The sequence below is a fragment of the Truncatella angustata genome, assembly GCF_020726525.1.
Source record: "Truncatella angustata strain MPI-SDFR-AT-0073 chromosome Unknown BKA67scaffold_8, whole genome shotgun sequence".
Classification (NCBI taxonomy): domain Eukaryota; kingdom Fungi; phylum Ascomycota; class Sordariomycetes; order Amphisphaeriales; family Sporocadaceae; genus Truncatella; species Truncatella angustata.
Window position 1 is genome coordinate 729,132 of NW_025763388.1, and position 26,874 is coordinate 756,005.

General features: G+C 50.6%; 6 protein-coding genes across 6 annotated transcripts; 1 reads left to right on the top strand and 5 right to left on the bottom strand.

The window, feature by feature from the left end:
- Positions 1–337: 337 nt before the first annotated feature.
- Positions 338–7,136, bottom strand: BKA67DRAFT_523458 (CCR4-Not complex component, Not1-domain-containing protein; the record flags this gene model as incomplete). Its single annotated transcript, XM_046098472.1, has 3 exons — positions 338–6,312; positions 6,372–6,696; positions 6,882–7,136. The coding sequence occupies 3 exons, from the start codon at positions 7,134–7,136 to the stop codon at positions 338–340; spliced, it is 6,555 nt and encodes a 2,184-aa protein (XP_045954045.1).
- Positions 7,137–8,460: 1,324 nt separating this feature from the next.
- Positions 8,461–9,652, bottom strand: BKA67DRAFT_662316 (histidine phosphatase superfamily; the record flags this gene model as incomplete). The annotated part of the gene is made up of 2 exons (XM_046107974.1): positions 8,461–9,408; positions 9,458–9,652. 2 exons carry the CDS (start codon positions 9,650–9,652, stop codon positions 8,461–8,463), a joined length of 1,143 nt encoding a protein of 380 aa, XP_045954046.1.
- A 1,593-nt stretch (positions 9,653–11,245) lies between these two features.
- On the bottom strand, positions 11,246–12,783 carry BKA67DRAFT_662317 (gluconolactonase; the record flags this gene model as incomplete). Its single annotated transcript, XM_046107975.1, has 6 exons — positions 11,246–11,534; positions 11,596–11,902; positions 11,953–12,060; positions 12,127–12,320; positions 12,377–12,531; positions 12,616–12,783. The coding sequence occupies 6 exons, from the start codon at positions 12,781–12,783 to the stop codon at positions 11,246–11,248; spliced, it is 1,221 nt and encodes a 406-aa protein (XP_045954047.1).
- A 4,197-nt stretch (positions 12,784–16,980) lies between these two features.
- On the bottom strand, positions 16,981–18,909 carry BKA67DRAFT_577791 (uncharacterized protein; the record flags this gene model as incomplete). Its single annotated transcript, XM_046103658.1, has 1 exon — positions 16,981–18,909. A coding segment is annotated over exon 1 (1,580 nt), but the record flags the coding sequence as incomplete, so codon positions are not given.
- A 489-nt stretch (positions 18,910–19,398) lies between these two features.
- On the top strand, positions 19,399–21,235 carry BKA67DRAFT_390470 (uncharacterized protein). Its single transcript, XM_046096616.1, has one exon. It carries the CDS (start codon positions 19,654–19,656, stop codon positions 21,055–21,057), a length of 1,404 nt encoding a protein of 467 aa, XP_045954049.1. The 5' UTR covers positions 19,399–19,653; the 3' UTR covers positions 21,058–21,235.
- Positions 21,236–22,592: 1,357 nt separating this feature from the next.
- Positions 22,593–24,897, bottom strand: BKA67DRAFT_523853 (fungal-specific transcription factor domain-containing protein; the record flags this gene model as incomplete). The annotated part of the gene is made up of 2 exons (XM_046098514.1): positions 22,593–24,417; positions 24,551–24,897. The coding sequence occupies 2 exons, from the start codon at positions 24,895–24,897 to the stop codon at positions 22,593–22,595; spliced, it is 2,172 nt and encodes a 723-aa protein (XP_045954050.1).
- Between the last annotated feature and the right edge of the window lie 1,977 nt (positions 24,898–26,874).

Here is a 26,874-nt window from a genome sequence, read left to right on the forward strand (position 1 = left end):
CTATAGTCATCGTTCAAACGAATAGGCATCATCATCATCGTATGAGTTTTTACCGCCGAATCAAACGCCAAGCGCGACCGTTTATACAGGTATCGTGACCGCTGTCTGTAAAGTAGTGACGTCTAAACCCCCCCATCGTTCATGCCTCCAAACCAGGCTCCGTTGCCTAAATTCCAAACTGTTCAAGACACCGCTCGTACCGTGCAGAACGCGCCGACAACGCAGAGAACGAGTGGTGGTTCATATTAGAGATGATAAAGTAGTGAATCCAAGCCTGGATCATTATACAATGGTGGCACGTGGGGGGAAATCAGGCGTGCTTCGATTTCGCCCTGGCTCAGGGCATATTATCAATGCTTCGAAAAATGCCCTGAAAGCGCTCTCGTACTTCTCGGTCGGCCTTGATAAAAGGTTGATCGAAAAATACGTATTTATCGTTCCTAAGGAGCTCGAGAGTGACGTAAACCAGACCCCAAGGCTGCGGCCAGTAGCCCGAGAAACGTTCGAGAAGTATACGAGCCATCTGCTGGCGGATGTCAACTTCTTCTGGGTCGTTGACATCGTCGCCCCAAAGTTCAAACAAGAATTTGCTATAATAGCTCGAGTGAGGTCCAGCGAACCGAAGCTCATCAATGATGCTTGCGAGGAAGAAGTAGCGTGACTCCGCATTAAGCTCGTGTGCCAAAAGAGATAGCGTGGCAGCATCTGGAGATCTAGGGTTGAACAGGTCACTGTCCTGCTTTGCTCGCTTGATGGCGAAGGTGCCGACATACAACACCACAGCACTGATCAGTGCTGTGTTTGTCGTAATGGGTACGTTTCCAAAGATAGTCGATCGAGCATCAGTCCGGCTAACGGCATGAGTCAGATGCGCAATCGCGTCTTCCGATGGTCCTTGCTGGAGAAGCTGATCGACCAGGTCAAGCAGACCACTTTCTCGAAGATAACTCTCGGCTACATCATAGTGGCTCAGAGTGGAGTCGGCAATGTCGCCACGTGGTTGTGCAGACAGAATGATGTTTCTGAACTGCGTAGCATGTGGCGGTAGCGGAGTGCACAACTGCACGTGGTTTGCCGCGAGGAATTCAGGGAAATCATGCTGCAAAACAATCATGAATTTGACTGCAGCTCGTGCGTACTCCTTCGCAACGTCGTGCATGTCGGTGACCTTGAGATGCTCACTTACGTTACGAAGAAGCGCTACGACTAGTTGAGTGAACGACTCCCAGCCGCGGCTCGGCTCAGAGCTTAGTAGCTCGGGCATGAAGAGTCGGTGCTGTATAAGTTCCAGCCAATGGAAGGCAAAGCCTGGGAAACGATCTGGCACAATTTGTGCGAAGGTAGCGGCAACTCGAAGTAGATATTCTTGTCGGTGAACCTCAACATCAGACGGGGACACGGTTGCTGATGTTGCGAATTGATCAAAGACCCGACTGGCCTCGCAAATCAGCATCGCAAAGAAGCGGAAGAATGCCCGGGAATTGAAATGTTCGCCCCTCTGGGTGTGGTGATGATTGAGGACTAAAGTGCCCAACATGAAGACTATGTCAAAAAAGATTACGGCGCCACGTGCAGCATCGCTATGCTGCATGATATTGACTTGAGCCAGTACTGCTATGAGATTGACCAATGCATCAATCGCATTGAAGCAGTCGTGGTTCAGAGCGCCCGCGAGAGTGGCTTGTTCGTGGTAGTTCACTGCAAGCTCCAAGGCGCGTCGGAGGAACGAAGATAAATCATCCTTGTTCGTGACAATGCCTTTCTCGAGTAGTTGCCTGGCGAATGAGGTGGCTGCCTTGTCTGGTGTGTTGTGGTTGTAATATTGGCGCATCCACTCCTCGAAAAGGTACTCGAACTGCTCCATCTGGGCGTTTTTAACGAGGTGCTCAGGTGGAATTATACCCGAGTTGAGGATCTTTGTCTTGAGACGTTGACAAGCCTCGAGGTCAGGTTCGGCATTGATCCAATTCCAGGCTTGAGGTAGACTGCCAATGAAGTCGCCGTAGAGAGCGATAGGTCTCTCCGAGCCAAGAGTTAAATCCCAAACTCTCTCGAAGAATTCAAGAGACCCGGGCCGTCTCTCAGTCAGGGCCGCCTTTGCAGCTTCGTCGACGACCTGCAAGTTGAGAAGGTCGGTTCCAAGGAGAACGGTGACTAACTCTGCATTCAAGAAACTTTGCAAAGGCTGTTGATCAACGGATGCCTGAACCCTGTCCAGCAGACCTGTGCCAGATCCTCCATAGATTTTCAGTAGAGACTCGAGGACATGAACCAGACTCTCGAGAACCAAGGAGTTGTGATCAATAGAACTAAACAGGCTTTGAGTGATTTTGTCGGCTACGTAAATAGCGAAATCATCAGATGATTGGGACGTCCTGATGATAAGCTGAGTTAACGCATCAACGGCTTCCATAACTGGATGGTTTCTTGGTAGGTCTCCGAAATGGTCCTCGCGTGCATCCGCAGCGGCGCGTTGAAGGTCCGTCAATAACTTCTGAACACGCTCCGCAAGAGCGCGAGCATCGATTTGGTTGAGGGGTGCACCACTAGGTCGACCATTTGTGATTGCGCCTTGTTGTCCGTGAGGATACGGAAGTTGTGGCGGCATATGCGGCATAGAAGGAGTCTCGGAGGGTGTTGGCAAGTTTGGAACGGAGCTGAATTGGTCTTGAAGAACCTCATTTGCAACACTGCGTGTTGCATCGGAGGCGGATGCAGCATGTACTTGTGTTGCTGGTGCCAACGCCCGCGACTGCCTTCCAAACTCTTCGTAGATGGCAAGCTGCTCTTGGTTCAGACCAGTCATGTTCGGAGATAGCTTGTAAGGGTTCGGGATAGTCATCGCCCAACGACTCAATCCTGGATCAACATAAGGGTCATTCGGCCGTTGAAGACGATGACGTCTCCTAGCCTCCAGTTCCTGCTCGATCATTTCCTCGATTTCGGGCACGGCACGTTCTTCGGCATGCTTCTCAATGACACTGCAAGCCAGGTCGAGATTGGAGGTGACGCACATTATGATGGTTCCTTCGGGTAGGGGCTGTTGCAGCTCGCTCGAAAGCTGGCGCATGTAGTTGGTAATGTTAGCTCGCAACGGCTCCTTGCTTGTAACAAGAGCTAGACTGCCAGCTGTCGCCTTCACCATAGTGATTGCTGATTCGCGAATGCGCTTCTCATCCAGCTCAGTCGCGAAGTCCTTATGAATCATCTGTTGTGTCGATATCGCAGCAATAGTGACGGATCTATCTACCACGGGCGTGATGATGTCATGCAGTGCACGTGTAAGGGCTTGACGAACAATGTCAAGTAACCGAGCAGCGCTAACAACCATCTCATTGTTGGGAGGTATCGATAGCTGCGCTGTGAGGTCTGGAATTGTCACCTGCACGGGATGGGGCGACAAGCCAGGCGCACCAGTGACACCGTTGAGCGTGAGGTTCTCAAATGGCTCAAGCGCTTCGACAGTCGCTAGATCAGCGATTTCGTCAACATGTGCCCGGTGTTGCGAGAGTTCCTGTGACGGTTCAATGCTCTTGTGATCAAGGTTCAGATCCTTGCAAAGAACCTCAATTTCGAACTTCAAGTTGAGTTTGAGATCGCCATTATGGTACAGCTCAATAAGGAGGTGAAGAATGTCCATAAGCCAAGGGTTCGGTGGTCTATAGACGGTCGACCGGGCACCTTGAAGAAGTACTTTGCACACAAATGGAATGACCACGATCAGTCGTTTTGTGTCATAAGCCTCCACGAGGAGTTGCTTGAAGGCTATATTTCGATGCTTGATAGGTTGGTCCCTTGCAATGGTAAGAAGCCCAAGCCATTGGCCGAGATTCTTTAGGTGGGTTCGCTCGGTAGAATTTTGCATTGTACTCTCAGCGTTGATCATCCGAGTCACGCTGATGTACGTCTGCCTCAGCACTTCGGCAGAAAGTGCTTTATCCTGGAACAACCGAACAAAGTCCAAGTAAACTTGATGATAATTAGGCTGCATCTTGGCACGTTCCTCCACAAGATGACCCGCGAACCATTGCTGATATTGCCGTTCCAGGTGTTGTTGTATATCAGAAAAGACGCCGTGCAACTTAGCTGCAGTAAGGTTGTTGAGCCCAAACTGGATGTGGTCCTGTGTCGTTTCATTTGGCGCTTCGAACTGGACGTTGGTAGGGGCGTTGTCAGCATGAACGGAGTTGAACGGGGGCGAGGACGTTTCGCCACCAATGCCTGTGCCGTTGACCACGCTTTCGGTGGTGCCCGCGGTGTTTCCTGCTACGCCGTTCTGGTTTTGGCCGCCATCCTCTTCGTTGTCCTTGATGACCTGCATAGCCTTCTTCCATGCTTCAGTACCTTGCAAGCCCGGTATTGATACCAACTGAATGCAGAATCCAGGCCATTCCTGGAATCGGCTGAACAATTGCATCAAAGCTTGGAGACCAAACTTGTACATGGATTCATCAGGTGAGTGATCCTTGACGGCTTCTAGAATCATACCGAGACCAACTCGCAGAGGTAACTCGGATATTAATTTGCGGGATATTATACCACCAAAAAGTACTGCCGTTGTTGCCAACGCCTCCAGGGGGTAATCGGGAAAGTGAGAATACTCGTCGAATAAACCATGGATCATGCAGGCAAACACGTCCTGATCCAAAGGGTCACGCGAGTGTTTGTACCGGAGCAGTGTATCAACGATATCCTTGACCTGTATATCGCTCGAGTACATCGTCTTAAAATGCTCTTCCATACGAACAACAGCTTGCTGCGGTAGCGAATTGCCTGCTGCGCCGTTTGCATCAACGATGTCGTCGCAACCCTCGCCATAGTTGATCAGGCGTGGGTATGCAATAATACACTGTCGCTGGACCATCACAAGTTCCCGCAGGGGAGGGTTTCCAGGCAAAAGATCCTCAAGAATCTGCAGCATGGCGGACACCGTCTTTACCTGCAAAGGCCAGCTTTCCTTCTGGGGTAGCTGACCCTCTGGCGGTCGTTGATAGCGCAACTCCATGTCTGCTTTGATAGCCAAGAACTGGAGAAGTGACCGTGAAATATCAGCAGCTTGCCGGAAATTAACATTTGCCCACTCCTGCAGATTCAGAAACCCTTCAGCATGAGCCAGGGCCGCCAAGTCGAAACCAAAACCGTTAGGGACATTCACCAAATCATCTAGCCAGTTGTGCTTGATGGCATGGGTGAATATGATGGGGAGATCAAGTGGCTTCATGGCGTGGGCTTCGAACAGGCGTTGCCTAACCCAATTCTTATCCTTCCTCCAGAGACTATCCATGACGAACGCACTCAGAGGGCCCTTCTTGTGGAGAAACTCGGCGAATAGTGACCCCATTGTCTCCATGGCCATATTTGGCCATGGTTTTGGGACGCCAAAAGCGGAAACGAGGAAAACGTCGAGGTTGGGAATGACAACCTGCTGGAAAAGGCGTTTGGCCTCGCTGCTCTGTGAAGCATGAAGCGAGTGCAAAGCCACCTGGAAGATAGCTGATAAAGCAGTTTCGGAAACCAGGGGGTGCTTCACAGCTTCCGCGGCCCTATCGCGGACTTCTTGGGGTGACTGGTCGTATTCATCGAGGCTGAATGTCGCTTGTAGTCGCGGAATGGACGTCGCGTCCAACTGCTCGGGGGTTAAGGACGCAAATGCGCAAATAAATGCCAGCTGAGTTTCGGGGTTTTCCCAATGTTGGCCACCCCATAGACATTGAATATCGAAAGCCGGTTGTTCTTGAGCAATGGGCAGCAGAGCTTGATACAAACGCAAAAATTGTTCGGAGGATAACCTGACGTCACGGTGGTCGAAGTATGCAAGGACGTCCTGCCATACGAACGATGCAGGCAGTACTCGCCTGAGAGCTAAAACGAGAGTCGATGGATTGTGTCGAGGTGTTTGACTGATCGTGGTATATAATAGGGCAGAAGATAGCTGCTCTTTGCTGAGATCGATATTGTCTGGCCGGTTTTCGAGGTGTCCATGGCACGTGTCCTCATCTCGAGTGAAATCAACACCTGTCCGCTGGATATACCGGGTCAGCGCGTTGGCTGGCTTGTCACCTAGGACTCGCATCAAATCCAACGCCGCCAGCACGTTCAAAGGAGCAGCTTGATCCATCGATGACCACCGTGCTTGAACCTTGTGGGCTAGCTCCTGTTTTGCCGGCGAGTTGAAATTGGGTGGGTGGCCCTGTACATATCGGTCGACGATGGCGGCGATAAAGTCACCGTCGAGGTCGCCGTGCGAGCCGTAGTCTGCCCGCGCTATGATATTTACGAAGGTCGGAAAGTTAGTAGAGAGAATGGCGTCGGCTAGAGGTTGTATACGTCAGCGCAAACCCAAGAGCGCATCTGCAAGGACTGCAACAAACCCTTTGTCTTGAGATTGGGATCGGAACCAAATTTGAAAGCCAACGCAAGGATGGTCTTCTCCAGTGCGTCAAGCTTGAAATGTTCCATGAACGTTGATAGGTCGAAATTCCTAAACACGTTGTCGGTCCCTGTCTCGATGGAGTCGGCTATCTTGCCCGCTTGGTCGAGGTCGTGTGATATCTTGTCCATCTCTGCAACGAGTAGAGAATAGTCGCCCGAATTTGGGGCAGGCCGGCTGGAGCCCTGGAAGATAGTGCCGGCATTTTGGGCTACCAGCCGGGCGAAGTATCTTGGAAAGACTTCCATGCCGTGGTCATCGATGAGCTGCTCACGAAGTTGTATTAGCTGGGCCGTTCTGCACTACTGAGGGACAGGTGTTGATAGCTTCGAGAGCTATCAGAATGATGCATAAGGGGTGGATAGCAAGCAACACAAGGCAGACTAGGAGATGCGGCAAGCATGGTTGGAAACAAGGCGTGCCGTCGAAGAATAAGGAACAACCCACACACCTTCTTGAGCTGATCTGCTTGAAGTTCCCACTTAGCTCTGTCCTTGGTATTGTCTCTAAGCAGATTCAAGAGCACATAGATCTGCGTGATGGTAATGGTTGTGTCGAATCTGTGACCGCTGGTCGGGCTGCCAGTAATTGGGGTCGCAGCAGAGCTCCGCCCGCCGGTCTGCAGAGGCTGGCTGGACGGGGGAAGGGGCGTGAAAGTTCCTGATCTAGACTGTGAGTGGGACGCTCGCGGTGGTGGTGGGACCATGGGCGTCAGTCGAAGGGAAAGCAGCTGATGGTCAGAGATCGGGGCTCGCAAGGCAATTCCCTCTGGGTGATCTTGTCGACACTGGTGCGGAGTCGTCAGGCTTCCAATGTCGACTGGTGTAGAGTCTGGTAGGAAGCTGAAGCTGAAGCCGAAGCCGAAGCTGTCGGGCAGGGGAATGTGCTTGGGCTTTGGGGTACAGGTACAGGTACAGGTAGAGGTTCAGGGTCAGGTTTAGGTTGGTTTGAGGCTTGTAAAACCACGATGCGCAAACTCCTTTGATGGGCAGTCTCAGGAGTCATGCGCGCGTCGTCGGAAACCCTAACAATGCTGGATATGCCTGTCTCGATTGCAGGTCGCGTGGCGATGGGTTCTTGTCGTGGCTTGATAGTGGATGACGGGATGTGGTGAAGAGAAGCTGACAACTGGATTGCTTCCGACAAGTGAAGAATCCAATCTGGGGTCCTTTGCTGGTCTGTGCTCCCCGCTATGGGCTACGGGCTATGTGCCATGGGCTACGGAAGGGAAGAGTTATGATCACTCTGGGCAATCATGTGTTGTGCGTGCAAAGCACATACGGATCCGTACATACCGCGATAAGTAAATTTGTGAACGAATTTATGCAGCAGACATGACACGATACTAAACCAGTACGGGCAAGGGAAGCCTTTTGGACAATTATGTCTTCTGTGCTGTCGTTGACGACAAATTGGTGTGAAGTGGAGGTGGGGCTGCAAGCTCACAGTTCGAACTTTGAAGCAACTGCCCGGCATGGGGATGGAGTGAGTGAATGGGCGGGCATTCGCTTTGCAAAGCCAGCAGCACCTGGCCCTGGTCCTGGTCCCCGAAAGCTCACAGCACGAGATTGCATTGCTTAATTCGTCAGACTCAGAGATGGAAGAGCCTGCAGGTGCCTTGACTGACTCCCGGAGGCGTTGGCCAATCACCATCCAAATCGTTGCGGCTCTTCTGGTCCGTGCACGTCAAGCTCTTGGGGAGCTTAACAGATCCATGGAATGCGACACAGCTGCTTCACCATGGGTGCTCGTGTCTTCAACGGTCAATTTTGCTCGTAACAGTCTGGCTACTATTCTCGTTGTTTTTATTGCGAAAAGGCTTGCACCTTTCCCATCGTTTACATGCTGGTCTATTGCCAGCTCTACGTGTCATGATCAATCCCACTAATTGTGCATAGTTTCGTTGGACACCTTGATTTGTCGACCGAGCACGCTTTCTAAGCTGTAAAGCGTCATTTGGGTATTATTTATTATGTGGTCTGCTCATATTATGTACAGTGTATCTTATTCGATCGTGCCTCTTCCTTAATTTAAGCTGCAGTGATGGTAGCCGTAGCACTGGCCAGTGTCGACGAAGCCGACGAGCACAGACATCCTGTACCCGCAATGCTCGTGACTGGCGGTGCTGCGCAAGTGGGGTCCAAACTCCAGCTCGATACAGTGGTAGTCGGTGCATCCGCCTTTCTCAAGTTATCGGCCTTGACGAGAACCGGAATTGCCTGACCCGTGGACAGGCTGAAGGCCCGGTGGCCTAAAACGGACAGCAAGCTCTTGATCTCACCCGAGTGGCTGGTGACACTGATCCAAGTGTTATCGTCGTTGCTGAATACATCGTCAAGCACTTTCTTGCTTCGTACTGCCTGCGCAGCCGAGGTCTCGGCATATGTTCCATTCCAGAGCTCATCGTACTCGGTGAAGCCCGCCTCGATCTGATAGAAAGGGAACAAGGTTTCGATGTGGCTTTTGTTACTGCGGCGGTCACACGTGTGGATGCTGATGCCCTCACGGAAAAGCTCCTTGACCGTCGGCACGAAAGGGTACTCCTCAGGCAAGTCCAACCCGTTGAAGGTCAGGTTCGCGGTGATGGTGCACCTGTTCAGCGGGCTGGTGTAGTAGGACCGGGGCGCGGGTTGCTTCTGGGTTGCTAGCTGCCCCTTCCAGAAGCTGTTCGCCTTGGTTGTTTGCGCGAGACCAGCCTCCGTCAAGTAAGCATCGGCCCATGTTACGGTGCCGTTGCCGTCTTGCTCGGACCAGTAACAGTTCCACGCTGGTGTACCGTAGAAAGTCTCCGCAGCATTGTGGTAGCCTTCGCCGTGTCTAGCAAAGTATACGACCTTGTACTGAGTATTGGAACCTGCCTCCTCGTTGAGAGTGTTCACGTAATACTCGAAGCGTTCCCACTGGGTTTTGGTGCCATTGGGATCGAACTCTGCATCAGTCTCATACGTCTGATTAATCAACCCATAGTTTGATGTGGTCTATCTTGTATTAGTGCAATGTTACACATTCTCTATAGGGATCACTTACGTAGTCAAACGTACTGGCGTCAGTGGCTACATCATCCTGCCGGAAAAGCCCAGTGACAGTGGTATAGTTGATGTAAGAAGAACCACCATGACAGTTCATCCGCTGCGTGCCAGTCCACTTGCCTGACTTGCCCCATTCCCAAGCGAGGGAACTGGGCGTCAGCGCAAGGATCAGAGTTGCAGTTTTGGAAAGCATCTCGCGGTTAATTGAAGGGGGAGACACGAAAGGCTTCAGACACGCGACACAGGAGCAAGAAAAACGAGGGGGTGCGAACACGAGGTTGAAGATCTTCAGTCGTACCCTGTCTGCACGGGGCGATGCGTCTTTAATATACCCCAAATCCTGGTAACATATCTAGTCCTCCATTGCAGGTTCGTTTCCGAGTTTCTCAGTCGGCCAAACCATTCTGTCGGGTCCAAGACCTGCGTTCCTGCATGAGTAGTGGTGGACCAAAACAGTTACCAGCACGTTTTTGAGCAAAACGGTGACTATTGCACGTTCTAGTGGAGATACAGTTGATAAACGATATTAGATGTGATGCTGGGCGGTCGGCAGGGTTGCCCGAACAGTGCCGATCGACCAATCGTTCAGGAACGTGAACACCAAAATCGCAGGGGTGGGGTCGCTCGAGGTGGGATGAGCGCCTCCACATCTGGAGTGCCGGCAAGCCAGCTTTGTGATGCTGACGACACATTCGATTTCTACTACAAGTCGCATGGAGCACGTGGTGAAGCTCAAATACCGAAACTCGTCAAACTACATACAACCTATTTAAGTTGCGAAAGGAGAAGTGCTTCAGGAGAATACACAAATGGGTATCTTTACTCGTTCTCAACTGACAGTGGCATTCGGTTGGGATATTGACCAATGGAGCTATCCTCACCACAAATTTAATCTATCAATGATGCCCCAATACCCTTGAATTCTTCTTCATAGTATTCCAAGAGACTCAGCTGTGATTTAAGATGAAATAAAATCTAACAATTTTAGCTTTGGCGATGGACAATGAGCGTATTTGCTACCTCCAGAGTACTATCATACTGGTTCATGAAATTGGTCGATTAGTCTCAGGGAACAAGAGCCGTAATATCAAAAGGAGCCTGAGGGGTGTCGCTCATATGTTCTCGTATGCTGGGAGCGGAACTTATCCTTATATACCTATGACATTGTCACCAACCTTGCAGAGCAAATCTGGCCCACAATTCACCTAAATTTTGCAGACATACAATTTCCTTTATGGACCAAGACCGCGAGCTTCCCGACCAAGGAACCTAAAAGGTCATTAATTCTCTAGCTGTGGAAATGATTAACGTAGTCATAAATCAAGTACTTACGGATGAGTGCCATGGTTACCTCAAGTAATGAATATTTACAGCCCTGGAGAACATCTTCTACAGACGCCATAGGCGAATACAATGGTCCAATTCATCGCGTGTGATCGAACAACTGAGTCCGTGACTGAGTAGCATTATTGGCAAGGCTTTCGACCGAATAAGGTTCTTCATCACCATAATTCGGTACTGGGAGAGGCGCTCAAAATGCTAGATTTTGGTGACCGTGGGAGTATTATCGGGGAAGCAACTACTTGTTGATATCTCTGTTGTTAGTTTCACTAGGTCAACGTTGAACCCCGTTACTTATCACAGAGGCTGATGAAGGCTGAACTCTTTTCAGAGCAAAAATAACGTCTTCTGATTTGCCCCTGATTATATTAGGTAGGTAGGCATTCAGCCCCGTAACTACAGCATTACTCCAGAATATTTACTCCTCACTCGAGCGTGTATTCATTCATTCAATAGCCGCACCTTTAGCGGCCAGCGTGGCGTAATACAACTCCGTCTCCGCCATGATGACAATACGCCCATCACCAGCAAACTGGAAGTTCGCCGCACCGGTGCCGAGGTAGATCTTTCCGATCAACTTGCCGGACGGATTCCATACATGTAAACCGTCCCCACAGCCCGCATAGACATAGCCCTTGCTGTCACAGTGCACACCGTCAGGCACGCCCGAGGATACGTATGTGAAGGTCTTGCGGTTGTCCCAGGTGCCATCCTCCTGGACATCGAAACGGTAGCTAGATGGGAATCAGTGACATGTCCGACGTGTGTGAGAAGATAAAGTAAATGAAAACTTACATAGAAGCGGGATCGGAAAAGTTCCAGCCCCAGAAACCGTGGTTGGCGCCCGTGTCCGTAACGTACGCGTAACCACCGCTGGGAGAGAACGTCACGCCATTGGGCAGAGTGAAACCGTCGGCGACTACAGTCACTGCTCCGGTCACTTCATTGAGTCGGTAAACTTGGTTGCGAAGACCAGGCGCTGGTCTAAAGTCTTGTAAGTAACCGTACAAAGTGTCGGTGAAGTAAATATCCTTGTTTCGAGGGTTGATAGCAATATCGTTGAGCGAGCTGAACTGTCTGCCGAAGTAGTTGTTGACAAGGACTAATGCTCTGTTAGACCTATGTTTCTGATATACGACAGACCGGACTTACTGCTTGTGTTGTAAGGCTCGACGGGGTTCATCAGAACAAGTGCTGATGGTACATTGTCTCCTTGACCTTCGGCGGCAAAAATGATGTTGCCTTTGTAGTTTGTGGCACCTATGTATGTGATTAGACCGGAAATGTCATAGAAAACTTGAAGGGAAGAAAAGAGGCATAACATACCATTAGGGTTTACAACTTGCGGGTTTGACGGCACTACAGTGACCGTAACATTACCGGTTGCGTTCCTTACACCTGTGACCGCATCTGCCTCTGCGAGTGAGATCTTTTGGATGATTGAAGATTTGTTCAGACCTGTTCCAGAAGCTGGGGCACCTGCATTCTGAACAAAGAAGACCTCATTCGTGGGAGGATTCCTTGTTGCCGTAAGTCAGTATTCAGTTTATTGAGAGTGGTCTAGGACTATAAGTACCAAACCACGGCCTCGTGGAACAATGGATCCGAGTCCGTGCGGGCAAGCAATGTCAAGGTCGGATTCTCGCCAATAATATCATAAAACTCATCATCGTAGATGTGGAACGGCTTTTCCACTAAAGATTCTTCGGTCACTCCCGGCCACAGAAATATCTGCAAAGGGTATTAGTCAAAAGAAATTCTAGTTCAAGTCTATACCTCGGAAGAAATTTTGCGGTCGACTCTGATGCAACTCACCGTGGTAGCATTGGCCTCTGCTGGAGGCGGTACGGTCTCCAGCACCAGGAAGGCCTTCTGATCTATAACCTGCGCCTGGTCGGGAACCGTCCTCGCCGCAGCAAACCGCGACAGAGGGTTCAGTCCCAGCGGAACGAGGCCTGCCAATAGTAGTACGCCAAGAGCCATTGTTACTCCCAATCTGGAAAAAGTTGAGCTGCCTTTTCTCCCAGTCACAGCTCTACTCTCGTTCCGGGCATCGGGTTTTGTAGTTTCCCTGCCCCGCTTCTGCGGAGTCGGCATTGTACCAAATCTAAATAACAGTACCGGGTGACATCAAGGTATAATGACCTCATCACGGCCACAGTAGACATGCGGTGCTGCAGACTTTTGCATGCCCGTCCCAGCCTCTCTGCCGCAATTTTGGCATGCCCTGCTGCGAGCCATGCCAAGGACCCCTGTGGTCAAGCAATGCCGATGTGGGGAAATGCGGCGTTTCCCGGTCTAAGTGAGGGGGTATACATGTGGGGAGGCCAATGACAGTCGAAGCTGTGCGGAGAGGGTCCTAGAGGTTATCTGTTTCTAGAATATTGCGGAGTAACCTCGAGTCAGTGAAAGTCTATGCCAGCCTTTCCACCGGCCTTGGTTCGGGCTTGGTCTCCTAAAGTGTCTTTCTTGGCTGATAGTGATCATCAAGTGTAATGACCGGTTGGCCCTGGTTCCTGGCAAGCTATGCGCACAGCGGAAGTCACGGAATTGTTACAAGCGAGATCGGCTAGAAAAGTAGCATGATAGATTCCGGAAATCCAGATATGCGCTTTCTTAGTGTTTGCAGACTCAGAGCTGTGAGCTTTAAGTTGTATGTCGTGTCATATACCTGTTGTATACTTATTGTACAAGTCTCTAGATTGTCCAAATTCTAGCTATACTATGTCAAGAGGATGCCCTTATGCCTATCACTAAACGTCCGATACGCCAATGCTGTTCTGGCCTTATACCCATAACTGCAACCAATGCCTGCCATAATCAATACCTAGCACTGCCTCTTATATCGTTAAATATATCCGTCAAGATTGGCTTCCCCTTCAACAATGCCTTCTCGGTGACCTTAGCTTTCTTCAGAGGCATCGGTCTGATGTTCTCCTTCCCAGTACCAGGTCCGACACGTCCCTTCACCGGGCTTCGTTTTGCGCCTATCTTTATAGGAGACCGAGAGCTTGGCATATGGCTCCCTTCCGTCCTTATTCTACCTGCAGGAGCGGTCATCTGTGTTTGGTCATCCTCAAACCAATGGCTCTCGAGCGCATCAGGTGGTAAATCATATATCCAGTCTTTCTCTTCCATGAGTCTCACAAATCTACTCACCATCTCACTATCACCACAGTTGCGTAACGTATCCTTGCTTCCCACAACCAGTAGCTTCGTCTTAGCACGCGTGAAGGCAACATTTATTCTCCTCCAATCTTTGAGTAGGTCACCAATGCTGTGCTGTTCATTGGATCTCACCAACGAAAGAACAACGACCTCTTTGTCACGCCCTTGAAACCTGTCTGCGGTATGAAGCTCAATATTAGAGCTGCGCGAGCGCAGATTATGCTTTAGTAACGAAAGCTGGCTGCGGTAATGGGTCATCACGCCAATCTCGGAAGCCGGCACCCCTACAGCCAGAAGGCCGTCAACAAGTTGCGTTACGATGTGAGCCTCCGTTGGGTTGACCGTGCGATTTCCCTTAGCTTCTTCACGGGAGTCCGGAAGAAAATCTGTGTTGATGAAGCGCACGCGAGCCTCGGGATCAATCAAAGACCGCAACCAGCATGAAGAACTCGTCCAGTCGGCACAAAATGAACGTGGAGCAGCGGGATGCGCCAGCCCCGAGGCATCAAAATGTTTGTGTCGCAAGGCATCCATGTCGGGAACTGCAAGTTTGCGGCGTCGGAGCTCTTGCGTGCCGCACTTGAGACGGCCATTGTAGATAAGCGTATTGCTCAGAGCCATCACATCCTCGCACATGCGATACTGATGCTCGAGATTGACAACCGAATCAGGATGTGTATCAGAGAGAAGCTTGAATAGACTGATATCCAGCCCTCCAACCCTGGCTTCCTCATTTTGCACCAAAGGAGGAAGCTGATTATGGTCTCCGACGAGCACGAAAGTCTTCGCAAGCCGAATTGGACCCAGGCAGATCGGCAAGGTGATTTGCGACGCTTCATCAACGATGCAGTAGTCGAAAGTTCGTTCGTTGAAGACTGGATGGCTGACACCTAGACAGGTTGTTGCGACAATAGGAGTGTTGTGCCACGCGTTGTGTATTTCTTCGAAAGTGTCCATACGCTGACTTGCTAGGATGGCGAAATCCTGCACTTCAGGATGTACCTTGGCGGGTGCTCCAAGACGAAGTATCGGCATTTTATCCTTTTTCAGTTTCAAGAGAATATTGTCAACGGCCGAGTGCGTGTAAGAAGTGAGAAGCACACTCTTCTTCTGCAAGACCAAAGCTCTGATGATGTGCGCGATGGTGGTTGTCTTGCCGGTGCCTGGCATGCCAAGTACAAGAGCATAATCTTTGGCGCTCATCACCTTAGAAATTGCTCGCTTTTGGTCGACGTTGAGGCTTCCGTGATCCTTGATGGTGTACTGTGTGGAGACAGCCTTGAATGTTGGAGGAGCAAGATCGACTACCAAGCGACGAATTTCTCGTGATCCGAAAACATCGTTGGCCATAATTTGGACCAAGTTGTTGCGGACGGTTGCCATACCATTGCTGAACTCGTCCTTGTCCAGTCTATACCTAATCGGCGATTTCCTGATCATGCCTTGTGAAAGTGCAGGCGTTGCGCCCTCAGGCACGACTTCCATGATGCTGGCGAAGACCTGGTTGTCTTTCTCATCAAACCCGGGCTGCCGTATGCGAGCATTATGCAATCTTCGGTCTACGGCAACACTGATTCTCTGCTTTCGCACGACCGTTACATAGCCTAGCGCCAAGGCAAAATGGCCTTGCTCGTCTGACACAACTATAGGCTCCCCAACCACAAGTTGGGAATCCAGGAACGAGAAGCCCGGCGCTGGCGTATCCTTGATGAAAGTGTATTGGTAACGGTTGATCTTAGGGCTGTCCTTCTGTTCCTGAGCAGACCCTTCTTCTATCATGACATTTGCAAAGCATCTGCCGACTTTCTCTCGCTCTGAACTCAGCATGGTCCAAAGTTCTCGCCGCAGCTTTTGGCTTTCCTTCTCTTCTTTGGTTAGTAGATCTTCCCACTTCAGGAAAAATTCCTGATGCGTCTGTGTCAAATGCTTGACAACCTCATCGAATTTGTTCTTTACACCGCTTGTTTCCGCATCACCATTGTCTGCGAGTTTATGGTAAATGAAGCATGAGGACTTGGCATAGCAGTTGCCACAGGTATTGATGCTCTGCTTCATTGGAGGGAGCTGCACGCTTCTTTCTCGAACATAACAAGCCAACTCATTGCGCTGCATGATCAAATGGCGCAGTTCCTGGCGGATTGTAGGTATGCGTATCGTGTTCGAGCTTTCCGTATAATACAGTATGCCATATGCGATCTCAATATCATATCGATCAGCCATCAGTAGATTGTAGAGGGATGTTTGTGCTTGATGGTTTGTCGTCGCATTTTTTCCAGTTTTGACTTCGAAAGGGACGGTCAGGGTGCGTTGTTTTGAGCCATCTTTCATGGTGACCTGGACCGTCGCATCAATATTGCCCTTTAGCCCGTACATAGGGGACCACACGTGCTCCTCGACGTCGAGCAGCTTGCTGACACACATGGTACCCTTGGCACCGTTGCGCTCTTGGACTATGGCATCCGGCTATGCATCAAGTTAGTCAACTTGTTTCAACTACCATTTGGGGTCGGTGCATACCTTAGGCTTCTCGGAAACAAAAGCGGCAGCCCAATGTCTCATCTCGGTCAATTTCGAGCGGAGGTGCTCGCGCGCATCACTCATGGAAACCTTGATCTTGTACAGATCCTCGACATGCTTTGCAGTTATCTTTACGATTAACGCGTCAAGAAATGGATTGCTCCATTCATTGGACATCATGGCCTCTTGAAAAATCTCATGTAAGAGTGTTCCATAGACCAGAGGTGCCGAGGCCTCACTAGTCGCCTTCACGCGATCCTGAAGAACAGCTCGTCGCATGCATGTAAAACTATCTGCTACCACAGTGGCAGAAATTAGTTGATCAGGGTGCAGTATGAGGATATTCTGATTGTTGTCGATAATGCATTGTCCACTGGGCTCAAATCTTCCAATGACATGCACAAACGCTTTCGCATTGACAGAAGTATCAATCCAGTCGCCGCGAAGATGAATTGTCTTCATCAGGTTACTTCGGTCGACTTGGACAAATAAGATCTAAGACTTGTAAGCATAGTTTGGACAAGGGCTTTAGTTTATGTATTACTGACTTTTTCTGCGACAGGCCGACCACAATCGTTTGTGAAGCTCGTTTCGACAACCTTAGTCACCAAGTATCGCTGAATTGCCTTGGGCTTGTGTGTTTCCTACATTTTATTTTAGCAAAGTGTTCAATGCTAAGCTATGTCACCTACGTACGGATGGTACCGATCCGCCAACGCTGCCCATATGCTTAGCTGCCTGTGTAGCCGACACCTCGGCGGCTTCGAAATCAAAATCATCTCCAAAGTCATCATCATCATATGCATCTTCTCCAGCGTCCTGCCTTCGACTGTTTGTTCCCATATGACGCACTACTGCAGGGCTATCCGTAGTGTTACCAGGTGTAATATGAGACGTACGACTTGAGTCTATCTCGGCTATTAGATCCTCGGCGGCAGCAAACACGTCATCATCCATGCCCCCAAATTCATCATCGTCTTCTTCTGATATCTGGGGTGGGGTGGGCATGGTTCTTGGATGTGCTTTAGGCCCTGTGTCAGGCGAAAGAGTTGCAGATATCGTTTCTTCATCACCGGGCACCAAACTGGCTTCCAAAACCATAAGTGTATCCTCGTCAAAATCGTCATCGTCAAAATCAACGTCGCCATAATCGGATAAGTCCTCTCTGGCGGCAGTTCGTACAAGATCAGCTCCTGTTCCCGTTGCGGCAGCTCTTGGCGGAGACCTGAAGAGTGGTGGCGGCGGCCGCGGCGGTGGAGATATCCTATTAGCAGCATTGACTGAAGTCTGATGTTGCTGACCTCTCTTCTTGGGCGATGGAGACTTCAGCGCATCATGTCTGGTCTGAATGGCTTTTGAACGGTTGAGTTCACCATTGACGCTGTCCAGCAGGGCATTGACCATAGAGGTCTTGGTGCCGTGGCTGGGGCTCTCGTCCATGGCAGTGCGAGGTTGGCCAATGTATTCTCCGCGTTCTGTCCTGCGCCGTTTTGGCCAATTGACGCCACAACTTATGGCCCTACGCAGACTGTTTGGTGTTGCCGAACCTTTGCCACCCGGGGGGAGTGTCTTGGAGGGCTGCGGTGAGGAGGATACCATGATCTGGGCCAGAGCAGGGTTAGCACCTCCACGAGGTGTTATGTTCGTCGATCCGCTCAAGGCAAAGCGATCCCACAAGTCGATAGCGGGATCGGCGTGTGCTGACTTGAGTGCCTGTGTCAATTTCTTGACATTTACGGCGGGCGTAGCCGGTTTCGAATAGCTCGACGGGGAGGAAGTCGGGGATGAGCTGCGGGCCCTCTTCTTGCCCCTCCTGCGTGTGATCATGGGTGATAGATTGGGGACACCTTCGGCGCGTTTGGACTCCCATAGGATACGTTCATTTGGGCTTGTGTCCTCCTCCTCCTCCTTCTCTTCGGTGTCACCAACCAGCTCCTGCCATACTAGCTTGCTGTGTGGTGTGATTGCTGCCCTCTCCGCGACTGTGTGATCTTGTGATCTGGTCAAACCGTCAATTCTCTTTTCCGGGTCGCCTTGGGTCGTTTCTTCGATTATAGTCGCGGAGGTGCCGTGGTTGTCAGGTTCGACAGGCGCTTGAAACTCGAAAGCATGGAGCTTGTTCCTGCTCGCTTCAGAGACGGGCTGGAGAGGCTTTGGCGCTGTCGTTGGTGTCGTGTCAGGCGCGGCTGAATACGTTTTGGACCGGTGCCATGATTGCTTGCTTCTCGCTGAGGCGTGCTGCTCTGAGAAAGACTTTTGAAGAGGCATGTTGCTACCTGGATTGCGATTCCGTGTTTTGACCCATCACGCTTGTGCCGTACAGCGCCTGGATCCCAAGAGAAGGGAAGAAGAAGAAGAAGAAGAAGAAGAAGAAGAAGAAGAAGAAGAAGAAGAAGAAGAAGAAGAAGAAGAAGAAGAAGAAGAAGAAGAAGAAGAAGAAGAAGAAGAAGAAGAAGAAGAAGAAGAAGAAGAAGAAGAAGAGCGAGAGAAGACCCCCCCAAAAAGGGTCCGAAATGGCAACGACAGCACGTTACAGTGATTAACCAAAAGATACTTGAAGGCTGTCAGTCCACAGATGAGTCCGTGTTGAGTGAGTGACTAAGTGAATAGCCAGGATCAATTGACTAACCTACGCAAAAAAGGGTCCATCAAGTTGTTCAATGCTTCAAGGACCCGTAAGAGGGACGGGAATCCGTAGGGTTGGTTAGCTAGGTTAGATGACTGGACCTTTTTGGACCTCAGACGCGTCGCGTCCCCAATGTCAACTCAGGTTCAATCAACACGTCTCAATGCAAGATTGAAGACTGGAGCTGGAGCTAACCGCGTCGCTACCCCGCCAAGGAGAGAAATTACCAGCTGCTGCAAGGGGCGAGAGGATCGAAAACGCCCTGTGGCTGCAGGATTGGCGGGCAGCTACGGAGTACGGAGCACGCTCACAGGTAGTCGCAGGGAGCTTGGGCCTTCGGTTCAAGCACTTGCAGCAAGACTCCAAACCGGCATCGTCACCGTCATCCACTTATCATAAGCTCCAGCTCCACAACCCAACGCAGACCTCACTCGTGCGTGCAGCTCAGCCAATTTTGCCGTCGTCTGCTGTTGATCCGATCCGACCCAACTTGCTCCAACACTGATTCCATTGTCTCGTGAGGTCTACTCTGTCAGCGAAATATGAACAGGACGGATCTCGAGGCCGCTGTGAAAAACGTCCTCCAGGACCTCCCGGAAACAGCAGCACCACGATCACAATGGCCTACGGGTGATCCACGTAAGCAAACTGCAATCGAGACCAGATGCTTCGAGGATGGTGCAACGATCCACTTTGAGAACCTCGCTCCTTTGCAGAGCTGGGCTCCTATCGTTGGCATGGATATGAGAAAGCGGACTGGCTTCGTTGTCACAAATGCAGTCAGGCTTGCCGTCGAATCCAATCTCAAATTGACACAGGCAGAGATCGATGCCATATCCGAATCTTGCGCCAAGAATTACAACCGTGGCGCTTGGGCTTCGCCAATGGCCACGGTCCTCACCGCTGCAGCTGTCTATCAAGGCCGGGACAAGTTCAGGTTTCCCTTCTACACCCCGACCGATTCTTGGTTTAACTCTCAGTCCTTCCCTACTAAGCGCTGGGCTTTCATCAAAGGGCCTTCTGCAACTTACGCATGGCATGCCTTCAGGTTTATGGCATATTATCCTCTGATTAAACTCGCTACAACTCTCTTCTACTCCTCTGTGATCAGGATGAGCTTGGCCGCCGACATGTTTTCCGATCGGAGAATGGCTCGAGTTAACGATGCCATCATGCACAAAATTGCCCCCAACCGGCCGACAAGAAGGACGCCGCAGTCTCAGCCCGGGCACCAAGGATCATCAGGCCAGCCCGTCGAGCAGTCCGACGCCCAGCGAAGAGACGATAGCTACCGCAGGGTTGGTCTCCCTCCACCTCTACCTGAGGAGGTGAGTCGGATGGCTCGCCAGGGACGTGTGCCAGAAGAGCAGCAGGATGCACAAGAACCAGTGTCGTGGGGTTCTAGCGAGCAGTCACAGTCGGTCTCCCAAACTGACCAGTCATCTCCCGGACGAGGTGGCATCTTTGGCAGACAAACATCCCCTACATCACAAACGTCCAGCTGGGGCGGAGCAGTATCTCAGGATCAGCCGAGGCAATCTGAGCAATCAAGTTCTTGGGGTGATTCTGAACTCTTTGAAGACGACGCATCCCCCGTCTCCGCAGCCGCCAGACGTGCGGAGGAAGCAGCACAATCTCAGGCACAATCACCAAGTGCTTCCAGAGCTTCTGCATGGGATAGAGTGAGACAGCAGGCCAAGTCTGATGCGGCTCCACCTGCAAAAGGAAATCGATCGAGTCAAGACACGACGTGGGGCCGTTTACGGCAAGACTCAGCGCCCACAGACAGAGACCGCGACAGGACGCCACCAAGCGAAAGCTATAGCTACAACGAGGCGGATGAGGCTAAAGACTACGCCAGGAGCCAGGCGCAGAAGGAGTTCGATGCCATGCTAGAAGCAGAAAGGAAAGGAGATCCCAACAGTGGTAACAAATGGTGGAAATAAGCCGCTGGTTGTCATCCTTATGGCAATATCACTGGAGAACAAATTGCGCATATGCTATGTAGTATGATATCTAACACACAGACCCTCTCAATTATCCAAAGATGGAGAGATAGACGGCAAACCTCCCAAGTACAACGACTCCATGCTGCGATTATTGTATACAACATACTTCAGAACGCGTCTCCCAGGTAGGCGAATGCAACGGTTCTTGAGGACCCTGAAAGTTTCGCCCAAGTAGAGTGCTTTTCTGTACAATTCATTGTTCCAATGGCCAAATGAACCTTGATATACACATATGGAATCCAGTCCTGATGCCCAAGCCACGTAGACGACCCGCAACAGCTTGTCCAGCTTGACTATACTTGCGTTCGAGACTCTAACCCGTTGAGGTTGTCATAAAAGTCGCACTCAACCCGTTCCGCGAAGCCCGTGGTCCGGCCGGACGCCGCTGTCGTATCGGCCGTCGAGAAGGTCCTCCTGGAGAGCTTCCAGATTTTACACCAGCGTGTGAAGAACCTAGAAGACGACAACAAGCAGCACGCCGACACGCTTTTTGCTGGAGATTTCCGGGACCTTGCTAAGCTTGTTAAGCAGCTAGAGGTTGATAACGTCCAGCTCAGACAGAGTGCTGCGAGGCTGGAAGCAGCTCCCGCGCCGTCGGCTGAAACGCAGATGTGTATCTGCTTCGGCATGCCATATCGTCGGTCTTCAATCATTTTGATGGCGCATGCGTAACTGATCACTTGCCTTTGTTCTAGCTACTTTCTCCTCTTTCTCATGTAATGGTACGAAAATCCCCAGTACAGCAGAGGCACATATTGGCAGGAAGTTGATCAGTGCACGCGTATTTATATTTATTTTATGCAGTTGGTGACTTGTGTTGCTCCGAACTCGAATTCAAAAGTCGTTTCTGTACTTCTCTATCTGTTATGTTATCAAAGTGATGTGGTTCATATAGGCAGCGTTCAGCTGGTAACTGGTACGGGATCTCCGATATATGCTGTTGTCGTAGTATACCGTCACCATCTGATAGGGGAAAAAAAAGAACAAAATAGATTAGTTTGTACGTTTCAAAGGGACTTGACAGATCAAATCAAGTTCACAATTTAAAAGATAGCGGTTTATATCGTAAGGCATCAAATTCATCATTGGTCATTTCATGACAATCTACCATCATCTACCATTTCCTCATCATGCAAAGCGCACCCAGATCCTTTTGTGTAACCAATGGTTCTCAACATGATTCCAAAAACCGTCGATATGATGTTACGAAAGAAGACCGCTGTGACGGGAAATACTCTCTAGAAATGGGGGTATTCGTGACAAATAGAAAAAGCAAAAAGCAAGGTGCCAATTGACAACGAACTGCGGTTGGATGGTGCCAGAGCACGCCAATAGCTCGTCATGGCCCGGGGGGCTATTGCGTAATAGGATCATCCCCCAGCATAAATCCTAACGCACGCTCAGTGAAAGCCGCGTTTCCGCAACTATAACCAGTACTCGGCGACCACGTTTCTCAAGTGACTTGATATGAATTAGCCACGCATGGATGCTATACCACTCGTTGGCGCAAAGTTGTCGTACATCTCGTCGCTGCTGTCGCTTACACTTCCTGGGCTCACAGCTCCACTGATATCCGCACTATGCATGCCGCTCTGAAACTGAAATTCCGTTGGTATCGAACTCATACTCATTGAAAGCAGGCTTTGCCTACGCCCAGCAGCTTCCATCTCGGCCGTGCTTCCACTTCGACTCAGTTCTGGCTTCTCGGGTAGCTTTTTCAGGAGGCCGGTTGATATGTCGAGCATACCCATCGCGAACGCTGTAAGGCCTTTACCTTCGCCGGGTTTGAAGCTCACACTAAGCGTCCAACGGTATTCTGCCAGTCGTCGCCGATACCAGTCTGCTTCCTCTCGCCCAGGCGACGTTGCCCAGAGCAGAGAGCCGAATGTACCGATCAGTGCGAAGTTGGTCTTTGAAGCAAAATACCAGAATGCGCTTAAGTGATTGGGAGTCAACCGATTGACAAAATCCATAGCGGAGATCAGTCGCGCCTTAGCGGCACTGCGACAGATTTGCATCAGGTAGAAGTCTACAGCTGTCTCGTCGGCAGCGAGCGAGCGGATAATCCGCCGATGCAACGTAATCTCTGTTGCATAATATGCCAAATGGAGATAGCCGATACTTGATAGCCGCCCAGATACCATTGATGATAGCGAGTTGTCCATTCGGATGACCGCCGGTATCGACGAATACCACTCTTTCAGCTTCAACTGTATCGGCTTTGCAAGCGACAAGACCAAGTGTATACCTTGAGGACCGGCATTTGTCACATTCTGCATTGCTTGCAATGTGTAAAAGGTATCCTGGATCTCGGCAAGGATCTGGGATAGGTATATCATTTGTACGAACAAAGTTCGACCGCGCTCGATGTCGAGCCTTTCATCGGCGTTCTCCTCGTCATAATCGACTTCCGGGAAGTCGCCAGGAAGCAAGGGCTGCACTACCCAATTCGTTTGGAAGATGTGAGAGGGCCGCCCATGGACCAAAGCACCCCACTTATCCTGCATGTACAATGCCCAGGCAAGTCGTTTCCTCAAGCCCTTCTCCCAGAGCGGAATCTTCCAATGCGTGCAGTCGAGATGGAGGCCCAGTTCTTGAGCAATGGCCACAAGCTGAGCCGTTGGTGCCCATTGGTCGCCGTCAGGTATTTGCGATAGAAGGAGTCCGGCTTGAATTGTCGAGAGCTTCGGTCTCCACATAGCATCAACCAACGACGATTTCATTATCCTCTCTAAAGCTTTCAGGTCTGGGCGAGGATGCAACGAGAGCTCCTCCGATTGGTCCCACCAGTTGATCGAGAGAATGTAAACGGCGGCCAGTAATGGTGGTGAAAATTCACGGTAAGAACGTTCATACTTCTCGAGGAAGACCTCTTTCTGAATGATTGGGAAAGCTGGGTGTATAACGTCAAAATAGAGATCAATCAGTTTCCGGCCGTGTGGCGCAACGAGGTTCTCGATTTCATCAGCGTCCACAATCTGGTACTCATATCGCTCCGTCTGGCTGTCAGGGAGCAGTAAGAACGTGTCGTTGTCGCTGACTTTACGGAGTGTCCCGCGGGCCAGTAAGCTCTCATCATGGTTGTCGAAGGGTGATAAATTGATAAGAGAAGGCTCGAAATCTGTCGTTGGCCCAATGTACTGGCTGTAGCGCTCATTTTGAAGCCCTAATGTCCTCTTCAGCAGGGTTGGCCCTCCGAAATTTGCCATTTCCTCAATTAAAGAACTGCTGGCAGCTGTGCTAGAAACACTGAAGGTATCTTGCCGAAATCTTCTGTTATCTTGCCGACCAGGTGAGCTGTTCAACCAATAATGTGTTAGCGATGGACAACTAGGATTCAGCGCCGCCTTTGCATGGGGTCTAGCCAATATCCGGCAGTTCGTTGAAGAAGATTGGGGGGTCGAGACGTCTGATATGTATTATAACTTACCCTCGTAGCACACTGTCGTCGGCGAAGTCACGCGCTAATTTCCTCTTTCGAGGCTGAGGACTTTGATCTAATGAACAATCAATTCCATTGGCCTGGCACGAGACGCAGGCGCCACTGTCATCGTCCTCGCTCATGACGCATTTGATCCTCCGACGTGTACAGAAATTACATACTGCACTCCCACTTGAGGGAGTGTCCGAGTCCGCGGAATCATGGCCGTTCATACCACCTGCATATGCGTCGTGATGTAGTCCAGGTGTGCCGTGACGACTACTGGGGTTGAAATGTGATGGTTTGGGGGCAATAGCGATAGGAGCTGTTCTTGGAACAGCACTAGGCGTAGCCATGTTTAAACGTGGGCGGCCGGCGCCTACCCTGTCTTCGGTCCCTGTTTATCTGGCAGAAGACGGCAAGACTCTCTGCGGTCGTAGAGAGCGCTCAGTGCGTCAGTTGCAGCCCGTTGGAACTATACCCCACGGTCAAGGATATCTTCCACCTCTGTATGGCCGGGCAGAGTCGTCGACCCAGCTAGAACAAGGTAAGATCCACCGCTTTGAGATGGACGGGTATGCGTGAATGGCCGCTGATCCGATGAACTCCGGAATCTCCTAATATAAGGCTGATAAGAGGTTCCAAGAGATAAGGGTCTAACTGGTGGATGACGGGGTTGAGCGGCAGCCAACCAGATCGTCCTATTTCAATAACCAACGGGTGTCACGAGATTCCTTATCGAAACAGGAACCAAGGTGTAGTTGTTATTAGACTATAAATCCAGGATAGTACCCGATAGATATGCCCAGCTGTCGCGCTGACGAGCCTCGCCTGCATACGGCAAACGTGGGTCCGGGAAATGTAGAAATGAGTCCCCCGTTGAATAAATGGGCGGGCAGGTGTCGGGAAGCCAATTGATCTGGATCTAGCATTCAAATTGATACGTAACCCCGGGTCCAGCAGCTTTGACTTTAGGTGATGACTGAGGCAAGGATGAGATAAGATATGCTTATCCGCGTCATTGGAGCACCGTTACTCAATCGGAAACGCAAAATGAACAATTCCACAGATTGGTGAAATGGGGGAAGGAGAGTTGATAGGGAATTGTATGCAGACAAAGTGGTCGGACAAGTCCGTTGTATTGACTGCCAGTAGCCAAGCGGGAAGCTTAATGAAGACGGTGTTCTGGGGATGTGACGCAGTCAGGGATAGCCCAGGGCCTCTGGAGAGCTTGCCAATTCAGAGTTGTGGTCCATGCAGCCACGCGATAGATAACTTGACTCGGATCGCCGAGCAAAAGCATGCGCGTTTACCTTACGAAAAGTGCAAGGATTGACAAACGAACCTCTAACCTAGGTGATAGAGCGAACGTTCCAAACGTGGGCGATGTGCTGCAAGTATCGAGAAGCCTGGATATGTTGAGCTAGTATTCTGGAACCAGCATGCATCGGGCGGTCGGTCAGCACCTCCGTTGATAGGTCACCAGGCGCTTACTTAAAGATTGGGTGAACGCGATGATCACAGGAAATGGCAAAGAGACAGACACGGCACGTCAGTATGGGACAAAAACTATGGCATACCTCATTTCTTGCGCATACTTGAGACTATCACTAAGAGCCAAGCCAGGCCAGGCCGGCGAATTACGGCAAAGGCGCTGATAAGAGATGCGCATCTTATCTTTTGTCAAATGACAATATAAATAATCGTAAGAATTCCATGGATTAGCTGAAGGTTTACAGACACATGTCAGCATGCGAGATGGAGGCTCTTTGCAAGTCCACGGTACTTCCAGGAGACACCCGAATTTAGTGACCAGCGTGCGTGCTGCCAATCCATCGGGCCTTTCGATTGACTGCCCGTTTTGTGGGGGACAGCCTCGACCTTAATTGCCGGCTCCGCCTACCGACCTAGCGGTTCGCTAAAGACACAGATACGTGACGAGTTTCCCGACGAGCATCTCTGACAAACTGCGATTTGTTTTCTCCATCTTCTATCTTGCCAATGAGCGGCGGGCGCGGAGTCACGATAATTTCCAAATAACTAGTACTTTATATGACACAAGTAACCAGCTCGTACCGGATACTCGAGAAATTATGCGAGTTGTGGAGCGGTCGTTGCGAATAAGACTCGAGAGTTGCTCCCATTACCAAATAGAATTCGCGATTTGGTTAGGCCGCCGAATACCTCTAACGTAATGGCACCAACCACGCCGAGTCATGCAGGGAATATGGAAAGACGCTGACGTTGAGAAATACGTTTTGGTTATCGGAAGACGGTTATGCTTTGCTTCCTTTGGCCAGCTCCATTCATCGGGTAGCGGTTCCTGAGCTGGA

Excerpts from the sequence above, each read along its gene's own strand:
- BKA67DRAFT_390470 (XM_046096616.1), top strand. The coding sequence starts at position 19,654 with ATGAACAGGACGGATCTCGAGGCCGCTGTGAAAAACGTCCTCCAGGAC.